The sequence below is a fragment of the Meleagris gallopavo genome, chromosome 5, assembly GCF_905368555.1.
Source record: "Meleagris gallopavo chromosome 5, MGAL_WU_HG_1.1, whole genome shotgun sequence".
Lineage (NCBI taxonomy): Eukaryota > Metazoa > Chordata > Aves > Galliformes > Phasianidae > Meleagris > Meleagris gallopavo.
In genome coordinates, this window is record NC_139408.1 from 12,209,671 (window position 1) to 12,234,097 (window position 24,427).

Sequence of the window (24,427 nt, forward strand, 5' to 3'; positions counted from 1 at the left end):
AAAAAACCTACTTCTAAGGACAAGAAGTCAGCTTGGAGATCTGCTCTTAATTTCTACTTCAGTATCAACAACCCAGAGAGTAAGCAGGGTGCCTTCATAAAACAAGTTCCCAAGTGACAGCAGGCACTATTCCATCTAGCTTTGGGCTCCCTACTCTTCCCAGTGTCATCAGCAATCTTACAGGTACAGATTTACAAATCCACCAGATAAATCTGCACCAGTAGACTGTGACAAAGCACACTAAAGCCACAGATAGTGTCATCTGGACCTGATTTTTAAGGTAACTTGCCAAGCAGAAAAGAACCTTTTCCAAACCCTGGGTACACAGGTAACTGTTTCCTCTCCAGCACTATGCCTGAACCAGTATCTCACCACTGACAATTTTTGTGTTAAAACACTTTTATGTAATGTTAAAGTCATACCCAGGATTAACACAGAACATCAGTTCTCAATTTAATCTAACACATACAAATATAACGTAATGTTATCCATTCAAGGATAACAGACTGTGAAAACTGATGTTCCAAGCTGCACAGAATATGCTGCAGATAAAATATTGCTGCTTAATTGCTGATTCTCTCATTATCCAGCATCACTACAAAACTATACAGCAGTGAGCCTCCATTTGTGATCTGCTGCCCACTGACAACATGCAGAACTATGGCAAACAGCCAATACTATATTCAGCAGCAAGCTGTACTACAGTTTTCTACTACATTATTTCCAACCTGGAGTTTGAGGGACCAAGGTGCTGGAGAGCATACAGAAAATTCAAGGGAACAATTATTATTATTATTTTTTTTTTCCCCTAAGAAGTCCAGGACATGCTGCTTTACATGCTGTTTTAAGTTCAAAATAAATGAAAATTTACAAATACTAATGCCTGCTTCAGTTGGAAATAACACAATTAAGGACGCAGAGATGTTATAAAACATGACACATGCTTGCAATAAACTTACCACAAAGAATAGAGCCCTAAAAGGTCTGAAAACACAGTTTAAGACAATAAATAATAGGGTAAAATACACACAGAATTTGGCAAACAACTGTTCACGTGTATCAGAACAAGTTAGGTGTTATACATCTTGCCCTCTAACTTAAAGAAAATGTTAATTATTTTAATTACGTGGGCCTTCTAAATGAAGCACAGAAACAATCATGAGCAGAATAAAGTAGCCATTACATTCTTTTCAGTCAAGGGATTTGTTACAATAATTCATAGATCTCCCAACAGTTTCATAACAATATAGTCACATCTGCAGTTGCACAGAAATGATCATGTCTGTGCCAACATTTTATCTTATGAACGTTTTCAAGCTCTGATTACCATATTTAGAAGAGAACTGAAACAAACCAATTAAGTTATTCCACCTCTCTGGTTTGCTATTCTCAAACTTAAAGAGCAAGCGTTTTGGTCAGAGTAATGGAATGGTGGCTGTGATCTGCACTAGCAAGGGAATGTTTTGCTCCTAACAGATACAGCCAAGCTCCAGACTGGTAATATGCACCATTACTGAGATGGAAAATGTTGGAACACATGCTTTGGGAGCACTGAATAGCAGATGTTTTGTAAAAGAAAATAAATCTACCTGTACTCAACACATCAAAGTACAGGAAGGAAGCAGCAAATCTCTGTTCTTAAAAAGGTTTTTTGGAATCTTCAGAAAAATGTAATTCTCCAACAGAAAGAAATGAATTCTTCTTCCAGAGCCTCTGCGTTATGCTAGAAAAAATATTAGGTTTGTTTACAAGTATGTTAAAAAAACCACACACTTCTGTTTTTCGGCTGTTTGTAATTCAGTGAACTGACAATGAATTTAAGAGCAGCAGCATCTGTCCAAGGGAACACCTCAAATAACATCTCTGACCACTACTCTCTCAGAGAGGTTGAACCAATGCGCCAGGCTTCTTCTAATTGTCCCTACCTAAACAGCATGGCCTAAATTTTACAAGAGCAGAGACAAATAAAATTTCAACATGGTAAGGACACTCATGGCCATTAGCAAGCCTGCAGGAATCTGCCTTGTTTATCATTCATTTTATGAAAGTATGCACCTGTACCCAAAATACTACAGAGACGCAGACTGGCATGAATGACCGAGAAACAAAGGAAAACTGAGGCTAGTTTTCCTATGCATCTTTTGAGCAGGTAGCTACTCAAGAACAGAACTGTAAGAATAACTTCCTGAAGTAGCTGCGTGAAAAAAGTTTAAGTGCTTGCATGTTGTCAAGACTGTTGCATGACAACTGTCAGCTTACACTCCGTGGACTGATCGTGACAAATTGATTTTCAGAGACCAGCTGGGAGAAGTGAGCAGACTCAATGGACTGCTCTGTTCCTCAGTACTTTTCTCAACCTCTCCTCTCCCAGTCCTCTTACCATACACTTATGACCACCAATCTGCACAGGATCTTGGCTACAAAACACAACTTCTCTTCAAGACTGAAATTAGACAAGCTTCTGCCTGACCAAAAAAAAAAAAAAAAAGTTGGTTACTACTGTCCTTTTAATACACCTCAGCTCTTTGAATCCTGTCTTCTAGATGTACCCAAAGCTGTATAACCTGCTATTATACTAGAAAATTACGTATTGTTTAGCTATTATACTCCAATGCAGCCAGCCTTCCCTTTATCTCACATCCTTAAAAAAGTCTATAATGCTGTTTGTTGCTAAATATCTCCTGCCATTGAAGCAGCGAGAAGAGAAAGAAGATAGCAATTGGAATTACCTGCCTTTACTGACTGTGAATCACCTGTAATGCAATGGAAAGAACAGCAATGACAGCAGAGTAGAAAGGTCCCTTAGGCTGCAGAAGTGAGGATTTGCTCAAATGCAGCAGCTGTAGACACAGGGAAAAAAAGGAAAGAAGCTGCTTACCTGCAGAAGGCTTCAGGTACACAGAGATCTCCAGCTAAACTCCTTTATCTCCACTGCCAACCCTTAAATGAGGTCTGGGAAGAGGTGGATCCTGGCTCCACCCCTTCCAGTCACTCAGGTGCTTTGCATACACCTGAGCTCCCCTGAGCTGGCCCTGCCTTCTCACCACGTGCTCAATCACTGCTTCAGGTCATGACTTAGCATTTCTGCTACATCATAAAAATACTTACTTATAGCACCTGCAAGATACAGTGCAGAACAAAGACTCCTCAACATGCAAAATTCTAAGCTTACTTTTTCAGCAGTTTTCCTTTCATACAACAATTCCTGATAAAGCTTTTTGCATCTTTACAAAATGTTGCACTTGTATTTCCTAACAAACTTAACATGCCACTAGAGACTACTGCAGGTGTTACAAGCAGAGCATGTTCTCCCATTGAAGGGGAGCAGCAACTATCTGTAGGGAAAAAAAGTGTTTGTCTTGGTAGAAATTGCTAAGAATGTTACTTTCTGGAGCGAGAAGCTAAGGAGAAATGCAATAAAGCCTCATTTTGAAAGCATCAAGATGGACAGGCTCGTATACACGCAACTGAATTTCATGTTAGAGTAAACTTCAATTTAAAAAAGAATTCACAAATAACAGTTAGTAGTAATCACAGCCTCAGGAATTAAATATTTCCAGTGCAGCTTCCTATAAATATTCCACAAATGACTCAGTTTGGAAAGGCAAAACATTTTGTTACAAATAGCCTGGAATCTGTAGCCAAAGCCATTCCTATAATCCTGGTCTCTGAATCCAGTGAGATTAGAAAGCCACCAGCACTCCAGTGGTTTTCCTATGCCTTCACTGCACACAAGCCAAAATACCAACCAGAAGTCAAAGCTTTCAAACACCAGACGTAGCTAGCTTGGCATTTAAGGGTTTTTAAGTCTCTAGAACAAATCTACGTGTGAAGTAATGTCAGAGGTAGTTTTCTAATAAAAGAGATGTTCTGAATTTCCATATGTATTGGTTTATAATACCTTGCAAGGCTTACTGGTTCCAACATGAGGGGGAAATTACTGTGATACTGATATTCAAGTTGCTAATAGCATTAGTTGGAATTGGAATGGTGTAAAATGGATTGGTTATGGCTCTTAAGTTGAGTTATGTTTGGTATTCACAGAATCACCTTTCAGAGACCAATAAAAATGCTCTGTGCTGCCAGCTGACTGCAAGCACGTCTAACATCAATGTTAAATGAGAGATGAAGAATGATTAAAAAAAAAAAAAGATTTAGCTCATCAGGAAACCATTAACTTTTCCTCACATAAGACAAAATATCTCCTTCTTGGACAAAATTAGGTCAGACTCCAGTCATTGACACAGAACCATATGGATGCTCTGGATTAGAAAAAGCAGCCTCAACCTCAGCCTTCAGAGATTCAGACGTGTGAATATTTCTGCTGTACTATTAAGAGGTGTGAAACGTTTAAGTGTCTAAAGACAAACAAGAAAATGATATGCAAGACAAATCGGCTCAGAGAAGTAAAACCCAACTTTGAGACCTATGTTGAGAAGAGGGAAAGTGAGGACTTACGAAGAAGGAAGCATCTGGCTGCGAGGAATGCTATGAATTCAATGGCAGTGTTGGTGTTTGGCTTTAGTTTGTTGTGTGGAGTTTTTTGTCTGGAGCACAGCCTCCAGAGTGAAAGACAAAAAACTGGAAGTGAAAATCCCTGTCTTCCTCCATTTGCTTGGCTGCAGTCAGCATACAAGCCGTGGGATCCACCTTGGATAAGAATCAGCAGTGCTAAACAGTAGGACTCACTGGCCTGCTAACAGACATCTGCGTGATTGAAGTCCAGTGGAAGGAACCAAAGCATTAACTTGGAGATATATAGGAGCAATAAAATAAACATTCCACTTCTCTTCACGCTCTCTTTGAAGTGAGGTATGCATTCATCCAAATGATTTCACTATCTCAATTCACTGAGTTGTTTAACTTCAGTCACAACTTTAGAGTATGTTTTTATTCACAGGCTAACATTAAATTTCTTGTAATACTTCTTCGACTTTCTTTCACAGTGATTTCACTGGACCCACAATGCACATACACTAAAGACCAATACTTCTAGAGACTGATGCAACAAAACCCATTGTTTACAACATATATATTACAAAGGAAATCTAAAGTACTTGCTGATATTTCCCCAAACACCTACGAATCTTTTAAAAAGTTTTGGAAAGACAATTTCCTTCAAGCATCCTGTTTGTTATTTTGCAGACATCAAGAACCTGCAATGTCCCAGTCTTGTTCCTTTACAATTTATTTTAAACAATTTTACGCTTTACTGACTTAAGATCAGCATCAGTTTTGCAGTATCTAGTTCTTAATGGCACATCACAGATAATACCTTTAGCTGGACTCCTTGAAAAGGCACACAGAGAATTAGCAGGATCAAGGTAGACAGATTAATTTCTAATTCAATAAATATGCATTTCAAGAAGTAATGAGTTTCCCAGTTCTCTTCTTCACTATTTATAAAAATGCATCATTACCTGTAAAATAACTGTTCTACCATTATCCACCAGACACAGATACAGTACAAAGGAGTGGATATTAAGAGGACATGTAACCTAGACATTACACATTGGTTTCACAGATAAAAATGTCTACCTTTACAAAGCATACGTGCTTTGAGGATTTTCATGCTTTTGTTACAATTCATCTTGCATTTGTTTTGTTTGATGTTTTCCCCTCTTCTCCAGGTTTAGATACAATTTTCCCAACTTCTACAACGATACATAGCTATACTATAATTTATGTCTAAGAGTTTAATATGGGGTAACTACTAGAAGAGTAATTGCATTATTTTGTTTTCGACATCTTGTTCTGTAGATGTGCACATACAGTAAATAAGCTTGGTAGCTAATATTAGTAAATTTCCATACAGAAATCAGTTCTCCATTTCTCAACAAAAACATTATTTCCTGCATCTCTCGGGGTCACATGTGAATAAATGACAAAATTTGCTCTCTGCCTACTGCTAAATAGAAACACACTCTGCAAGATTGCTTATTGCATTCACAATTTCTTAAAAGAACTGTGATGAAGGTAAAAGTAAATGGAAACCTGAGATGCAATAATTCCACTCTCTGAAACAGAAAGAAACTAAGTTTGTTGGGCTTGCAGTTCCCAAGAAAATATCTATTAATACTGATTTTCCTCCCCAGTTTTAGTTGTCTATCTCATATCTGAGAAGTATAGTGTTATTTTTGTATTTAATGTCATAGTGCAACCATGTGATGTATTTTAAGTGTAATTTGCATTGTCAATAATCTAGCTTCCAGACCTCACCTGTTCCCTATTGACAGATCCCTATATTGCAAAAAGTCTCAGTAGTAACAAAAGACTTGGCAAAGCTTTGGAAAATTCACCTGAAATATTTTATATGTTTCATGGCATTGATGATTTCATGATTAATGGTAACTACAGGTTCCAAACAGCCTTCTGCAAGTAAACCAGTTCATTAGGAATACAGAGTTTCAGAAATTGAGACTCCTTTAATAGGTTCAGCCATGTTGTAAAGTTTACATCAGCTACTTCATAGATTTCCTAGCAGTTCTAAAAACAAAGTAGCAGAAAAATGATGGGTGCAGATCTCAGGCTCAACAGAATGAATTAACTCTACTTCCTCTCATGGAAAGGGATTCAATTCACATCTGTGTAGAGAGAGAATCTGACCCACCGAGGAAAACCTCGTTTGTTCATAGTCATATTAGCATACCCAAAAAACCCAAACATGCCTGCATAAGTCCTGAAAGGAGACTGTAACCCACCATTAAGTTTCCTGAGTGCAAAAATCTCTTGTAAAGTTAAAGACATCTAGTCTTTGTCAAGACTTACAATTTCAGACTATATTATGGTGTCATCTTGTGCTGTCAGAGCTCTATCCTCCATCAGCTTCTTTAAGGAACATTCTAACATTCTTATCTTGCACAAAACTGCTGTCTTCAGAGTTCTGGGTTCTCGTCAGCACTTCTAATGAAACATGATCTGTGGACAGAGTGAGCAAAAGAACAATTCTAGTGAGATATAAATTACTCAAAACTTTGAATTCATGAAAACAGAGTGATTTAAGAAAACAGTGAATTAACTCTAGCTTTATCATAGCTTATACACACAGATATACTTCAGCAGCATCACTACGGGCAAAACTACTGGGATGTCTGCATTTAGCTACTCTCAGTAACTTTTCACTGAAGATTTCAAAGCCCATCTGAACTTCTGGTCTATCTGATCTATCAGCTTTGTACAAAGGATTATGAAAATAGGTAACAACCTAAACAAATTAATGCACATAAAATGTAATACATTTGATTAGCACTTTTCCCACTACTCATTACTATGCAAACCCAGCATCACATGTATTATTTGTAGGAAAAAAAAAAGTCTAAATAGCCTTATTATACAGCAGTGTTAGTTGGAAGGTATTTATCTGATGCTCTATAATGAGGATCGCTGTCTCCCTTTAATTCAAGTGAGTTATTTATACCTGAAGGATGAAATTGTGTCAAAACCAAGAATTACTGCTAACGCATGCAGCGGCATCTACATGTAGCTTTGTTATAAAAATGCTGAAGGTTGCACTAACACTTCTACTGATAGGAATGGTAGCAAAATAGTCAAATTGGTTCTATACCATTAAAATAGTGTGAAAAGCCAAAAAACTGCCTGAACCCCACAGTAGGATTAAGAAATCCTGTTGTGTTCCAGAGACATCAGAGACCATTGTCTTTCCTGCATATCATGGCTCACTTACTACATTTATAAGGACCCAAAGATGTAAACCCTGCCATGTGCCGTCTGCCTGACACGAAACAGGTGACCAAATACCTCAAAGAGAAGGGATTTTTGCTTCCCTTTTTGCCATTTTGAGTCACTTCCTGCTGTTAGATTGAACTTATTTATCGGAAATACTCAGTATCTCCTCTGGCCTTGCTTTGCTAAAAGATAACACAAGTCTTCAGTTTATGACTTTCACTTGCATGTTTTATTCGCAGGGAGTCTCAAGCATCCTCTGAAGTAGAAACATGTTATATTCAAAAACTAGAAATAAGTTCTTCATAGCTTAACCACAGAATCTATATCTCATCATAAATTGACCCAGAGTCACATCAGTCATACTTGACTGTGGTCTATGCAGGAAAAGAAGCTAACCTAGGAAGAATTGCAACAAAAAAGTTCTCAGCAATTTCAGCAAGGATGAGATTTCATTGTGATTTTTTTTTTTTTTAAAAAAGGTATGAATCAGAAAACCTCTTCTAAGAAAACCTACAGACTGTAAGGCTCTACTGCCTCTTCTTATTGACTCAGCAGCACACAGGTCAAAGCCATTTGGTTGAGCAACCAACAATCAAGAAAACCTGGGAAAATCACCTTTGGTGAAGTTTGCAGACAGCTTTACAGGTAAAACTAAGTAGGTAGAATTCTTTAACAAAGGATGTGACAAATGAACTCAAAGAGAAATTTCTTAATTTGTGCATTAGCTTCACTTCCTTTCTTAATTGAACTTAATTGCCTTGCTATCTAATCTCTCCTGTTAACAAGCCCTAAATAGAGCAGACACCACAGAACTAAATCGTTCTTCCAACAGTCTGACTATCTGAGGGACTTAAAGCTCTATATTTGACTGATATTTTAAACAGAGACAAATGGAGTCATAGGATTTTTTCCCCACCCCTTCCTATGCTGCAAGTCAGTGTAATTGCCCCTGCTGCAGCAGCATCTGCCTTTCTAGATAGTGGAAAGCATCCTACTACCTAATGGAATTTTGAGATCCCAGGAAAACAAAACAAACCCCAATCACCACCAAAAAAACAAAACAAAACAAAAAACCTACCAACATCCAAATCCACAAATGCTAAGCAATTTCTCTTCCCCTTCTGGCTTTTTTTTTCCCCCCCATAGACAAACAAAACCCAAACTAATTAACATTCTTCCTAAACATGAATCACATGTCAAAGTGGAAAAAAAAGCCCACCAAAACCAACCAAACAAACAAAAAACAAACAAACAACAACAACAAAAAAAAACAACAAAACCAACCACCCTTCAATTTCAAAGAAGTTTCGGTATGTTCAAGCTGAATGCATTCATTTGCTCTCCTGCTTTACACATTCATATTAGAAGACGCATCCTATAAACCCTCAGATTCACATTTCTGTTGTGCCTTCTATATTTATCACCTGAAATTGTTGGTCTTGCTATTTAGAGGTTTCCGTTCTAGTTTTACAAGCATGGCATCCAGTTGGCAACTCTCTATACCATAATGAAAAATATTTTAAAGCTCAGCCCTTAATCCATAACTGTAATGCTGAATGAGAAGTTAAAAAAGAAATCCACACAGATAAAAACACAGCAAGATACTACAAAGAATCATAGAATGGCCTGGGTTGAAAAGGACCACAATGACCATCCAGTTCCAACCCCCTGCTATGTGCAGGGTCGCCAACCAGCAGCCCAGGCTGCCCAGAGCCACATCCAGCCTGGCCTTGAATGCCTCCAGGGATGGGGCATCCACAGCCTCCTTGGGCAACCTGCTCCAGTGCCTCACCACTCTGTGTGAAAAACTTCCTCCTAAGATCTAACCTAAACCTCCTCTGTCTCAGTTTATAGCCATTCCCCTAGGAATGCCCTATAGGACGCATACAGCAAAAATTATCTCCAAGTACTTGAGAAAACAAATCAACCCCCAAAACGTTTCTTCAGCATACGCAACGCTTACGATGTCAGAACAGAGGACGACACGGCCGCACTTCTTTTCAATCTCTAATTAACCCCAGCAAGCAACGCAACTCCCAGCTGCGAGCGCTGGCCAATCAAACCCTTCAGCAGCCGTAATTCTCAGCCCCGCTCTCGGGGCGCACACGCAGCCGCCTCCCGCTGCAGCAGCCGGCGCCCCGCGCTCCGTTACCAGCCGCGCCGGCCCCGCGCTCTGAGCGCCGCCACCCACCCGCCAGCTCCAGGACGGCGCGGCGAAGCTGTTGCTAACATCCGGCCGGAGCGAACTCGCGGCCGCGCTCGCTTCGAGAGCAACCTCTCCGAACCGCCCGCTCCTTCCCGAGCAAGCCCCTCCCCCGCCCCGCAGCCCCCAGCCCGTCAACGGGGCCGCCGCCGCCACTCGCCCCTCCGCGTTCCGTCCTTCCCCAGAACGAAATGGGAAGCGGCCGATGGAGAAGCGCCGCGCAGCCTTACCTCCCCTCCCGGCCTCGCACCTCAGGTGCGGAGGAAGCACAAAGGCAGAGCCGCTCGCTGCGGCGGGGCGGGGTCGGCGGTCCTCCGAGCGCCGCGCGCCCCCCGCCCCGCGGAGCTTTCAGCCCCGCAGCGCGCCGCACCCGCTGCTTAGCTCCCGCCCGGAGCCGTTGAAGCCGTCACAACTTGCCTCGCGCCTCTCCCCGCAGCGGCGGCCCCCGGCAGACACACGTACACGCGCGCGCCGCCGGCGGCGCGGACCCCTCCGCCAGACAGGGGCGGGGGGGGGGCAGGTGCCGATAGCGGGCGAGGAGCCGCCCCCCCGCGGTTTCCCCCCCCGCGGGTCGAGCGGCTTTGCGGTGCGAAGCCGGTTCCCCGCTCTGCGGATGCCCCCGGGAAGAGCCGAGAGGCCGGCAGGCAGAGGCAGGGCCGACAGAGCTTCCCCTTCCCGGGGAAAGCTGGTCCCCTCCTTCTCCCTCGCTCGCCTTCTTCGCAGCGCGGCGGCTGACTGACAGCGAGCCGCTCGGCGGCCGCCCACGCGGACTCCTGTTTTCACTCGCTCGGAGAGAGAGGGAGATGGCGAAGGAGAAAGCATGAATGAAAGCGGCAGCCGGGGGGAAGCTGGCGTTGCCGCGGTGAGGCCCCGCGGCCGGACGCGTCCCCCGCTGCCCGCCGCGTATGCTGAGCCCCGTGCGGATGTGGCGCGGCTGCAGACGCGGTGCCCGCCTCGGGCGCTCGTAGCCGCCCTGTGCACGAAGGGCGACAGCGTCCTCCGGGCGCCGCGGCTCGCCGCGAGTTTTGCAGCGGAGGTGGCCGCCCCTGCCAGCCGCGTTTGGGCGGGAAACCGCCCGTGGGGAGCGGGCAGGTGGCCCTCAGAGCGGGCTGACCGAGGCTGAGGCGTGGGCCGTTCCTCATGATGAACGCCCTACTCCAGCAGAAGGCAGCCTGTTCCAAACTAACAAAAAACCCAGTGCCTGGTGCCTGAGGGACCTCGTCCTGGTGAGATAGGAAGGAGGAAATGATGCCAAAGATATATATTCCTTTGGTTTTTCCAGTGATAACATGATGCTATGGGGCAGCCACTTCATAGGGTTGGTCCTCAGACTGGCCAACTCTTAAAAGGCTGTAACTCATTAAGCACGTACATCTCAACCCGTGGCTGGAGAGCAGAGTTGTCCACATGCTCTGTACTGTTGGCACTGGTTTGTGGTATGAGATTTATGAGGCTGGTTCATCACAGGCTTCAGCATGTGGACAGTGAGTGCCCACCAAGTCAGTGACACAGCTTTTGCCCTGTGACTCTGGGATCAGGTTCTGAGATGTCTCTCATCAGTATGCCCCCACAAGTTTAACATCTGCCAGAAAAGTTATTTCAGCCCAAGTTTTACCCTCTAAATTTAAAATCCATTTGGGATTCCTACGTGTCTCAGTAACTTCATTTTTTAAATGTTGCATTCCTGAAAACTAAGTGCGTGACAAAACATCATCAAGTTCTTTGCTATAGAATAACAAATGCAAGATAATTTAGATGGGTCAGTGCAACTCTGTATGTATCTTTCTGTTTTATGAGGCTCTTCTCTTCGTGCTAATAGCCCAATATGACTCACCTAGAGCACGTATCACGGCCACAGCTGTTGTAAACCTTCTTCTGAGTCAGAGAATGACTTTATGACCCAGAATTCTGGCAGCGAGTACTATCCCAGTGATTTTCCCAATTAAGAGAGCATTGCAAGTCAGTATCAGTGCAGGGTGAATCAGAGTTTGATACAAGAGGCAAAACTGGACTCTGCTCTCCCCTTCCAAAACTCAGTAGCATGAACTCCTTCTAGAGTCAGAAAGACTCGTGTGGAACAGGGATTTAGCTCTCCTCAGTCCCAAATGCTCCAAGCTACTGTGCCAGCCATCTGCCACTCACTGCTGTGAGGTGCATAGCAGCTCTACAGGATGGGCAAGCAGCAGTGAAAAGTTGAGGGGTAGCATGACCCAAGTGGTTTTGAAATTTGGGATTCTAAAATTTGGATTCCCTGTGATCTGCCAACTGCTTGCTATACAGAATATGTTGTGATCAACTGGCCTGCTATTTTTCCTCCAATTTCAAAAGAAAAGGGGCCAACCTTTGAGATCAGGTATAGTGTTGAGCCATAAGGGCAAGATACAGAGATTTTTTCTTTTTTAAATTTCATGTTGATAAGGGTAAATCAATGTTACAGGTTTTAGCTTTATGACAAGATAAACTGTAGCAATTAGGCAGATCAATATGATGGGAAAGGCATTACAACAAAGGCGTGATAGTAGAAAGATTAGCATGATAGAAAGGTACTATAAAGGAAGAGAAGATTAGAAGGTTCCAGGTCTACGTGGGAAAGTTCACTGAAGAGGGATCTCCAGAAAGAAATCCTTCCCTAGGGGCAATCAGCCGTTAGATGAAGTCTAAGAGAGGTGCAGCCAGGCTCCATCCCTCCCGGTCACACAGATGAATTGCCTTCACCTGTACTCCCAGAGCTGACCAGGTCTGTTTCCTAGGTGCTCAATCAGTGGTTCAGGCCGTGACTCAACAGTTCTCATACAATAAACACACTAAGTTGAAAGTATTACCTGGGTTTTGCAGTAGTAAGATGTCTTACTTTCCCTATGTTTCACCTTCAGCAAGACAGCTGGCGTGTGCTAGCAACCGTGCCTTCACACCAGCCCAGTTTTCCTTAGAGTTAAGAGCAAGCATTGTGGAATCACAAATACTGACCTTTGTGGGATTTTTTTTTCCTTTTCTTTTTCCTGGGTTTTGTAGTTGAGAGAGGAGGAACTGTTTTGTTGCACAAAAGCTTTCTTTAAATGCCAAGGTAATGCCCTCAGAAGAGTAATGAGTTTTTCATCTGCAGCTCTCACGTTTCCTTTTGCCACTCTCAGCTGTTCATTTTAAAAAGGGAAACAGTTCCATTCACAGTGTATCACGTAAGATAACACAGTTCCCAGTGGACTTTCGCTGTCTCGGGAGAAAGTAACTCTTCATAAATAATGCAACAACTCTGGTTTCCTCTCCCAAATAGCTCATTTCTTTCAAAATAGCAAAGCCTGCTGCATTTATCTGGCCATGTTGATAAGTTTGGGTTGCATCCATTTTATTTTGCTTTGCTAGTTTAAGGAAACATTAGTTCTGCTTCCAGTGGGAAGAGTCCAGTGGAACTTGGCAGGCTTCTGCTTTTCTTTTCCCTCTCATGGGATCATGAGCATATGTCTTATAAACAGGACAGATCTCATCCCAACTAGAAATGACAGAGAAAGAGGCTGAAGTTCATCATACATTGATGAAAGAAACATTTCTATCTTAGCTCAGTAGTGCTTCATCAGGTATCTGAGGTCATATGAAAGACCTTCCCAAATTGTATTAGGGACAGCTTACATATGGCCTAAAACTCAGGTTACCTGTACCCATCTTGGTTCTGTCTTGAGGTGAGGCAACAAACAAGTGGAGGAGATGGACTTACTATGTCCAAGTATCCTCAAACTATCAAAATCAGGTTATTTGGTCATGGAGGTGTTTCGTTGTCGTTGTTGTTGTTTGTTTGTTTGTTTGTTTTTGTTTTTCTATAAACTTATTCCAAAAAATCCTGAAGTATTGCATTCATAGCTATGTTTATTTTGATTTATGTCCCATTAGGTCTGTTGTATTTTTTGTAAGTATATCTTTCATTTATAAAGCAGATAAATGTTTATGGAACCAGACAGGATGCATCTAAGAATGCTAAGGTTTATGTCAGTACAAAGTTAATCTCTCCTATCTTTGAAATACTGTGGCAACTAAGAGAGATCCCAGGAAAAAGGCAACTGTGATGCCTGTGCTAAAAGGAGAGGAAGGAGGAAGATTCGTGGAACTGCAGACCAGTCAGTCCCACATCAGTTCTTCGGAAGCACCTGAAGGAAAATCACCTGGAAGAAATTTCTAGGCAAATAAGGGAGAAGATGGTGACTGGGAGCATCCAGAAAGGCAAACAGTACCTGACTAATCTGATTGTCTTATACAATAAAAATCAGACCAAGAGGACAGCAGTAACTGTTTACTTTGACATTAGCAAGGCTTTTGACTTTGTCTCCTATAGCATCTTTACAGACCCTTGTGGAGATATGGCATGAACCATGAGCTTTCAGGTGAGTGAAAAATTGAGTCCCAGGGCTCAAAAGGCAGTGATCAAAAAGTCAACAGGTTATGAGCAGTGTTCCCCTGGAAATATTGCTGCTAAACACCTTCTTGAGGGTATAGACTGTAGTCTCATTTCCCATATGAAACAAAAATAGGGAAGCAGTCTGTAGATTAGAGGGCCGCCTTTTAGAAGGACGTCAAGATGATGGGAAATGGGCTTACAAAACTTCATGATATTCTGCAGAGGCAGATGTAAAGCTTTGTGCTGCTATGATGTAGCAGAAATGCTAAGTCATGGCCTGAAGCAGTGATTGAATACCTGGTGGACAGGCAGGGCCAACCCAGGGGAGCTCAGGTGCATACAGTGCACCTGAGTGACCGGAGGGGGGTTGAGCCAGGATCCACCCCTTCTCAGCCTTTTTTTTTTTTTTTTCCTAAGTTTTGGCTACCTTCTAGACATAAAGGAACTGTTGACTATGCTCACAGAGAGCTAGATTGAAAACTGGCACAGGCTATCCAGAAAGGCTGTGGCAGTTCTATCCTTGGAGATGCTCAGAACTCAGCTGGATATTGCCCTGAGCAAACTCATCTGCCTTTCATTTTGGCTTGGCTTTTGGCTTTTAGTAGGAGTTGAACCAGATGAACTCCAGAAGTCTCTTCCCCTCTGAATTATTTTCTGGCTTTAGCGAGTCTTTGCAATTAGTCTCTGGTGATGTATTTGTATCCTGTTGTGTTTTTTGGTGTTTTGTTTTCTGTTTTGTTTTGTTTTGTTTTTTCCAACAAGGGAAAATAAGGCATGGAAACAGGAGAGCTGCTTGAAAGAGTGGGGTAGAAATGTCAGATAGTAGCTACCAAAAAAAAAAAAAAAAAAAAAAAAATCTGCAGTGGAAGCTTTGTGCCAAAAGCTTTAGGAAAACCTATGCAGTGGATTCTGGTTAGAGGAGGAAACAAATACAGTGAACCATCTGCAGGAATCTAGCTGTGTTAATGTGAAAATGTTTCGTTAAACAGGCAAAATATGGGAGCTTTATACAAAAATGCTGCCAGGTAAATTTGCTCCTCTGTTTTTCAGTACCTTCTGTGTCTTCACCTTTGACCACTTTTCTTCGTATCTGTATGTATAATATAAATCAACACAGCTTTACTGAAATGAGCAGAACTATGCCACACTTGTTTTGGTTAAATATGAAATTAAAATTAGAGTTGTTTTAGCGCAGTGAATGTGGTAGGAGCATAAGGGAGAAATGTGACTAAAAATAATGTTTGGGAAATATATTTAGCAAAATGAACAAACAAAATGCAATGAGTCATGTCCAGTGGTTCTTGCAATAAAGGAAAGAAGAGCTTCTCTGGGGAAACTAATTGGGAATAGCTTTTGCTTATCTGGAGCTGCCTTCTGGGTGTAGCTTTCTGGCAGTGCCTATTTGCCCTGTAGCCGTAGAGTACACCGACCCTGGGGGGAGAGTACTGGCATTCACAACTGTTGCACCAATGTTAACACAAAATCAGAACTTATTTCTGAGTTGCATGCACTCAGGAGAACTCAAAAATTGTGTGTAACCTGAATCAAGGTACTGTCTTGAGTGCCTGCTTCAGAACTCTTGTCTGTAACTGGCTGCACGTGATGCCTCACTGCACTTAGCTAGTGCTTCCTAAAGCCAGCAGAGCTCTGAGGGTAAAGAGGAGCACTCTCTGGGCGGAGGTCATGGTAGCACTGGTCCACAGGAAATCATGCACTCAGTGACACTGTGTGGTTAGCACAGAAATCTTCCAGCATAATTAAGGAAATGTGTTTTTAATCTTGTTTGTTTGGCAAACAAGGAGCAAGCATATCCATTTTATACATGGACGAAGGTTGTACTGGAGTTACGTCCTAAAGACGTGACAAATGCCACTGTCTTAGAGGAATCTGCTACAACACAGTTAACCTCCCACTTGTCTTTTGCAGACTTACAAGCTGCTGGCGTAGCTTCCCTGAAGCAAAACTAACCGTGCTGAGTAGAAAGCAGCAGAACAGGGCAGGCTTGCTTTTTGCAAGCTTTGAAACCCGAGTTAAGCAGGATAGCATTGGTCAGGCTGTGTGGCAGCAGTCTGGCCATCTCTATTAAATATAAAACTCAACACACAGCAGGGATAAGGGGCTCTGATGACTCTATTTCAGCTTTGTTCTCATGGTAACCATTATGTCATCAGGATACCATGGTTACTACAATATTCCTTATATTTCAAATGTTAAAAAAGGCAGAAGGGAAAAAAAACACAACTCAACTTCTTCCAAAGTTGAGAAAGAGCTGTATTTATTCAGAATTAAGTAGTCATAAGGAAAAATCATTCAGTAGTTGTACAAAAGCCATTTTGAAATCATGAACTGTTTTAATTAGTAATTGCTGTTTCTGCTGTCCCTGACAACATATGGTACATGTCCTGGGGTTTCCTCTCTCTCAGCTTCTCTCACCAGCAGCTATTTTGATGAGCATGCACTGCAGAAGGCTAATGTGGTCGTATTCAAAACCCTGGAAGCTTAATTTCTGCTTGAGGTAAAAATCTCAATTTTTTTATTCAGAAGTCAGAAAAAAAGATCTAAAATGTTAAGACTAGGGCTGTGAGGTTATCTTACTTCAGAGATTCAAGAAAAGCAAGGGATGGCTTGACTTTGATACTTTCAAGACTTCAAAGCATATGGCTGAGGAAAATAATGGCAGTGGGCTGTTCCTTGTTTGAGGACAAATTATACACTGATGGCAGTGCACGTTCAGGGGATTACATCTGAAGAAAACTCTGCAACTACAGCATGAGAAATATCTTTGCTGAAGGAGAGAATGTGCACCTTGATCCTGTGCGAACATACAGCTTTGGAAATGGTTTGATAATAAGTGGTGGAAGAGCTTTAGACAAGTTATGTAAAGAATGAGGAGGAGCACAAATAAGGAAGGCAATGCATATATTTTCAAAAGCAACTGATGTTTACGAGGTGCTCAGTTTCAGTAACTGCTCAGTTCAAGACAGCTTAAAGAAGTTGGTAGGCATTTTGTATGATGTTAGTATCAGGTCCTGGAGAATAGCTGAAGATAAAATACCTAAATACGGTACACTTAAAACTTCAGATTCTCTTCCGGAACTCTTCCGAGTTAAGGATTGTTCACTTGGTGCAGGATTGATTTTGAAGAGGTAGAAAGAAGATCAATTAAGTGCTAGATGTGAAGATTTGATGGGGAAATTCTAAAATCAAACATCATTTTGCTAGCTTCTATATTACTTGTTCTTATTACTTGTTTTATTCTTCCTCCATTTCCCTCTATTTGTTATACTTTACTGATGTATCTTTTCTGAATTGGGTTGTAAGTTCCTGAGGCCTGCAGTTTGCTCTGTTAGCAGTACATTCACTCAACAAGCTCCAATTCTAATACGGTGTATGGGACTCTTACAAAAGCATGAAGCTATTCAGGCTGTATTTTTAGTTGCCAAAAGACATCAGGTTTTTGGTTATGTTTTTCTGTTTTTGCAAATAACAATGCAATCCAATGGCAATTACAGTATATTGTAGATATACCCACAGCCCATGGAAGTTTGTTGCATTGACCAACAAGCAGAAAACAACTTAGTAGCTGATGTGGAAACCTCACCCAAAAGAACTCAAATCAATGAGACATATCCAGTTGACTCTAAAATGTTGCACTTTAATAAATGTCAAACTCCCTAGGTATTAATGTACTCCAGTTATCCCTAAATTCACTTGACCTCTGCAGAATTGCTCCTGTCCGCATCCAGCATTCAGAACATTGACTCTGTGTGCACTTTGTATTTTTGCTGCTGCATACTTCACATAGAAATAGTAAAAATCAGAAAATTTTTAGCAAAAACAACAGTGATCACCAGCCAGATCTCCCTGTATATGCAAATCCATAGTCCATCTTCAGTTCCCTGATTTCAAGGGGAATGGGGTGGCAGGGCAGGCAAAAGCACAAATGTGAAAGGAAAGGCTGTCACTACAAAGAATCTTGCCTCTTGACTGCAGAGAATTTCCATGCCAGCAAACAGCTAGAGGTGTTTCTAACAATTTTTCTCTCTCTAGATTAAGCAATCAGCTGTCCTTTCTTAATGTTCACTGTAGCCTAACTGATTTTGTACATCTGTTGTAGTCCTGCAAATATTAGTAAACAAGTATTTCACAGCAAGCCTTGCCGCTAGGCAGAATTGATAGACTTTTCAGATAGCTCAAATCTGTGTATCTGAGTATGGCTAAGTATATCTACCTGTTTATCTCTCTTGATTCAGTAGTCTTCCTGCTCCAGGTTCAAAAAAATTAATTTCCAAAAATCATTTTTAGGAACAGAAATAGAAGCTTTCATAGCAAGAGGCCACTTGCATTTGATCCAAAAGCCCTGCAAAACATGTTTCCTACAAAATATCTTCTGACTCTAAATAGTCCTGGCATGGTCAGAAATATCTGAAATTCCTTATTTTCAAACTGTTCTTCAGAGAAGAACTATTCTTGTGATAGTTCCTAAGCTTTCCACGTGTCTAGGACAAATCGATATACTTGCTGCTGAATTTCATTCATTGCCAGTTGTAGTGGAAATGCTAAGTCACAGCCTGAACCAGTGATTGAGCACTTGGTGGGAAGGCAGGGCCAACCCAGGGGAGCTCAGGTTCATGCAATGCAACTGAGTGACTGGAAAGGGTGGAACCAGGATTCACCCCTTCCCAGGCTTTGTTTAAGGGTTGGCAGTGGAGACAAGGTGATCTTGCTAAAGATTCCTGTATACCTGAGGCTTTCTGAAGGTAAGCAGCTTCTTTCCTTTGTTTCTGTGCTTACGGCTGTTGCATTTGAGTAAGTCCTCACTTACTGCAGCCTAGGACCTTGCTGCTCTGCTGTCATTGCTGCACTTTCCATTGGTACAGCATTACACCAGTGTATACCAGCAGTTGTGACTGCACAGAGAAATGTGTATTGATATGTATATTATATATTCATATGCAACATATGTATGAATGTATATAAATAGTGATAACCCCAAGAGATCACCATAGAGTGAGCCAATATGTAAAACCAGGGGAGTCTCATTAATTAGAGCCTTATGATTAATACCTTAGGCAAAGTTAAGTTCTGTGTCATATTTATAAGAAACCATCACCATAGAAAATACACTTATTAGTTTTAATATTGATATCTTCAAAATACCTTCAGTGTACCAAATAAGGATGGATGTTCTGGGTTAATTACATTTTAGGGAATATAATCAGCTAAGAACTTTAAACTGTATATCATGGCAGAGTATCATAAAGACGTTATACATCTTTTTGCTGAAAATAACTTGATTAAGAAACCAAGGACCTACATATTGCATGTAGTCAGAGGAAGTTGGCATATGCTGTGCAAGACTGCTTTGTCTGGCACCTGAAGCTGTTTTCAAGCTTTTTCTTTGAATTCTTGTAGTTGGTATTCGTTCCCAGTCTCGTTGTCACTTAGCATTACTGAACTGCCAGCAGCAGCACCCTTTCTGCCTATTGAAATAAGCCTGGTTTATCAGGCAATGCTGAAAGTTACTTTGAATTCCGATTTAAGGAAGCTTATGAATTAAGTTTTCTCCTATTTGGAAAATATTGAAAATAAAGAATGACAGTGAAGAAAAACTGATTAATGTTTGGCTTTGTCAGGTGAAAGTTTTCTGGTGCAGCTCTGATGTTTCTCTTATATAGATGGTTTTTCTCTTTTTGCAGTAGAATTATAAACTCGTTGAATCACTCAGATAGGAAAAGACCTTGAAGATCCTCGAGTCCAACCATGACCTAACCATACTACCCTAACTCTAACAACCCTCTGTGAAATCATGTCCCTGAGTACCACATCCAAATAAATTTTAAAGTGCATCCAGGGGTGGTGACTCAATCACCTCCCTGGGGAGCCTATTCCAGTGCTTAACAACCCTTTCTGTAAAGAATTTTTTCCTGATATCCGACCTAGACTTACCCTGGCACAACTTGAGGACATTTCTCCTTGTCCTGTCACCAGTGAAAAGAGACCAACCGCACTCTCGCTTTCAGGTATTGGAAACACCTTTCAGGTATTGGAAGAGAGCAATAATGTCTCCCCTCAGCCTCCTGTTCCCCAGACTGAACATCCCCACTTCCTTCAGTCTCTCCTCATAGGCTTATTCTCCAAGCCCTTTACAAACCTTGTTGCCCTTCTTTGGACTTGCTCCAGCACCTCCATGTCCTTTTTATACTGAGGTGCCCAAAACTGAACACAGTACTCAAAGTGAAGCTCACAAATGCCGAGTGCAGGGGCAGGATGACTTCCCTAGTCCTGTTCACCACACCATTCCTGATACAAGCCAGGATGCTATTGGCCTTCTTGGCTGCCTGGGCACACTGCTGTCTCATATTCAGCTGGCTGTCCATCAGTACATCAAGGTTCCTTTTCATCAGGTAGCTTTCCAGCCACTCCTTCCCAAGCCTGTAGGGTTGCCTGGGGTTGATGTGCCAAAATGCAGGACTTGGCGCTTGGCCCTATTGAAACTCATGCAGTTGCCTTGGCCCATTGACAGTCTATCCAGGTCCCTCTGTAATGCCTTTCTCCCTTAGGCAGATCAACACTCCCTCCCACCCTGGTGTTACCTGCAAACTTACTGAGGGTGCACTCAATCCCCTCATGAAGATCATCAATAAAGATGTTAAATAGAAGCAGCCCCAGTACTGAGCCTTGGAGGACATCACTTGTGACTGGCAGCCAACTGGATTTAACTCCACTGACCACAGCTTTTTGGGCCTGGCCATCTAGCCAGCAGAGTGAATGCCCATCCAAACCTTCTTCTGAAAGCTAGCTTCTCTATGAGAATGTTGTAGGGGGCAGTATCAAAGACCTTACTGAAGTCCAGGTAGACCACATCGACAGTATTATCCTCATCCACTAAGCAGGTCATCTTGTCATAGAATGAAATCAGGTTTGTCAGACAGGATCTACCATTCGTAAACCCATGCTGACTGGCCTGATCCCCTGGTTGACTTTTAATTGGTCCATGATGGCTCCTGAGATTATCCATTCCATAACCTTCCCAGGCATCAAGGTGAGACTGATAGGTCTGTAGCTACCAGGATCATCTTTTTGAAGATGGGCGTCATGTTTGTCTGTCTCCAGTCTGCCGGGACATCCCCAGTTAGGACTGCTGAAGAATGATAGAGAGTGGCTTGGCAACCACATCCGCCAACTCCCTCAGCACCCTAGGGCACAATCCATCCAGCCCTGTGGACCTTATGAGCATCCAGCTTTTGGAGCAGGTCTGAAACTATGTTGTCGTGGCTCATGCAGGGCTTATTCTGTTCCCTATCCCTATCTACCAGCGCAGGGCACTGCATTCCCAGGGAGTAACAATTCTTACTATTAAAGATTGAGGCAAAGAAGCTATTAAGTAACTCAGCCTTATCCTTATCCTTGGTCACCAAGTTGCCCTCAGCATCCAACAAGAGATGGAGATTCTCCCTAGCCCTCCTCTTGCTGTTGATGTATTTATAAAAATACATATTGTTATCCTTTACCTTAGTGGCCAAGTTCAGTTCTAGCTGGGCTTTGGCTTTTCTAATTTTCTCCCTGCACAGCTTCACTATATACCTGTAATCATCGTAAGTAATTTGCCCACTCTTCCAGAGACCATAAACTTTCCTTTTATTCTTGAGATCCAGCCAAAGGTCTCTGTTCAGCCAGTCCAGCCTCCTTGCCCGTCAGCTCATCTTCCGCGACTTGGGGATGGTCAGCTCCTGTACCTTTAAAATAGCTTCCTTAAAATATTCCCAGCCTTCCTGGGCTTCCATGCTCTCCAAAACTACTTCCCAAGGGACCCTCTCAACCATGGTCCTAAAGAGGTTAAAGTCTGCCCTCCGGAAGTCCAAGGTGGCAGTTCTGCTGGCTCCCCTCCCTGGTTCAACAAGGGTTGAGAAATCTAGCATCTCGTGATCACTGTGTCCCAGTCGGCCTCCAACCTTTATATCCTTCACAAGACCTTCTCTGTTAACAAACAGCAAGTCAAGGATTTTGCTTCCCCTTGTTGGCTCCCTTAGCAGCTGTGTCAGGAAGTGTCCCACACACTCTAGGAACCTCTAGGACTGTTCCCTATTTGCTGTATTATAATTCCAGCAGATGTCTGGGAAGTTGAAGTTCCCCACAAGAACAAGGGGGAGTGACCTTGAGACCTCATCCAACTGTTTATAAAGTGTCTTGACCACCTCTTCATCCTCGTTGGGTGGCCTGTAGCAGACTCCCACAATAATATCAGTCTTATTGGCCTTCGCTTTTATTCTGACCCATAAGCTCTCAACCCTATCGTCATCATCATTAATTTCCTCACATTCACATTCTTTCTTAACATAGAGGGCTACACCACTGCCTTTTCTGCCTAGCCTATCTCTTTTGAAAAGTCAGTAGCCATCCATCACAGCACTCCGGCTATGTGAGTCATTCCATCACGTTTCCATGATGGTGACTATATCATAGCATTCCTACTGCACAGTGGCCTCCAGCTCCTCCTGTTCATTACCCATGCTGCATGCATTAGTGTAAAGGCACCTGAGCTGGGCCTCCTTTTGAGTGGCAGTAGCCCTAATACCCTCATGACCATACTCAGGTGTTTCTACAGCCACCAACCTCACGCTGACCCTCGTGTTCTTCCTACGTAAGTGTGAGTCCATTCTAGTGACCCCGGTTACACCCCCACCTCCCTTCATACCTAGTTTAAAGCTCTGATCATTTATTGTAACTAATCAGCTGAGAGTTGTCTTTAAAAAACTATCTTTCATTTAACAGTGCTTTCTGGCACATAATTCAGTATCTCTCTACATGCAAAATATGATAACTTTTAAACTTTATGTACTGTAAGAAACACAATTCTAATTTTCTTAATAACAGTATTTGAAAAAGTAGTACACATTTTCTGTTATTTAGGGGTTGGGTAATGCACACTGTTTGATGAGTATGTTACTCAAGGCTGGAATCAGTGGGGTAGGATCTACACAGTACTCAAACATAGAATTCAGCATCTGCAAGACCATCCAAGCCTAAACTGAAGGTTGAGCTTTATCTTAAGACAAAAAAGAAAAAAAGGATTACCTTTGGTGAACAGTCCTATCACAAAAAAAATCTATATCCCCAACCTGCTAATGTACATTCTCAAAATGAAACAGAGAGTGAACTGTCATAGACCTTCAAAGCAAGGAGGTAAGGATCAAGAAAAGGTGCTGTTCCTCCAAGATACGCAGCCTACACAGCTAATGGTCTTCCAGTTTCATGATACTGATTCATGAGCAGGTGGATTGGAGCAAAGTTTCCTAAAAGTGGCCCAGGTAATGATGTTGAAAAAGGTTGGAAGTATGTCTTTTTTTCCCCTTTCTCATCCTTTTATGTAATTATTTAATGTGTCCTGTATAAGCTAGTTACAGAGACAAGACAGAACTAACTCAGTTATTGCTTTGTTCCTCTGTGGTAATAGTTATATTCCATCTTTTTATCTATTTCCTACATAAAATAATGTCATCAGAACAAAGCAACAAATGAGCTTCAGTCCTGTGAAGAATAGTGATTAAAGGCTTACTGCAAAACTCTGCTCTGCTGGGGAAATAAAGCCTGGTTAATTAAAAGCATGCTTTTGAAAACTTTTGGTTTTATCCAACTTGTTAATGCCTGTCTGACAGTTTAGTACTGAGAAAGAAAAGGGTGGAATTAATTTCAACACTGTGGCTTCTAGCTATTAGTTGTTGAGAAATGACTCCATCTGACTGGATTTGTCAGTGGGACAAACTGCAAGTTCAACAGACCCTGTATCCACAGAGCTCTGGAGCTTGACTTCCCTGTGGTGACATGGAACACTTATGGAGACTTAAACAAATAGTAAAAGGTGCTCAGTGACTCACTCTGCTATTAGGCTTTACCAGAGATTAAGACAGGAAACCAGGCTGAAAACCCCTGTCATTTGACCACCCTGTTTTTTTTTTTTCCCAACATAAATTATGCTGTCAGCTAAAGAAGATAGGGGAAAAACAGGATCTGCCCAGGTAGCAGCTCAGTCTGGAGCTGGGAGGTTACTGAAGTTTGCATCTGGAGCATGGAGAGATTGAAGGATTCTGAGTATTAACCTCTCAGCATTTCATTCTCTGAAACACTGATGAAGCTTTACTTCTTAAAATCAT

The 24,427-nt window shown here is 42.1% G+C and overlaps 1 protein-coding gene across 1 annotated transcript in view; it reads right to left on the reverse strand.

Annotated features, from left to right (window-relative positions):
* Positions 1–6,768: 6,768 nt before the first annotated feature.
* LOC146544241 (uncharacterized) overlaps positions 6,769–24,427 on the reverse strand; it is a 56,319-nt gene continuing 38,660 nt past the window's right edge. Inside the window, exons 2-3 of the mRNA XM_085223833.1 lie at positions 10,120–11,041; positions 6,769–6,918 (exon numbers count right to left, since the gene is read on the reverse strand). Of these exons, the coding sequence (XP_085079959.1) occupies positions 10,238–11,041 (804 nt within the window). The 3' untranslated portion in view covers positions 6,769–6,918; positions 10,120–10,237. The remainder of the gene's footprint in view (positions 6,919–10,119; positions 11,042–24,427) is intronic.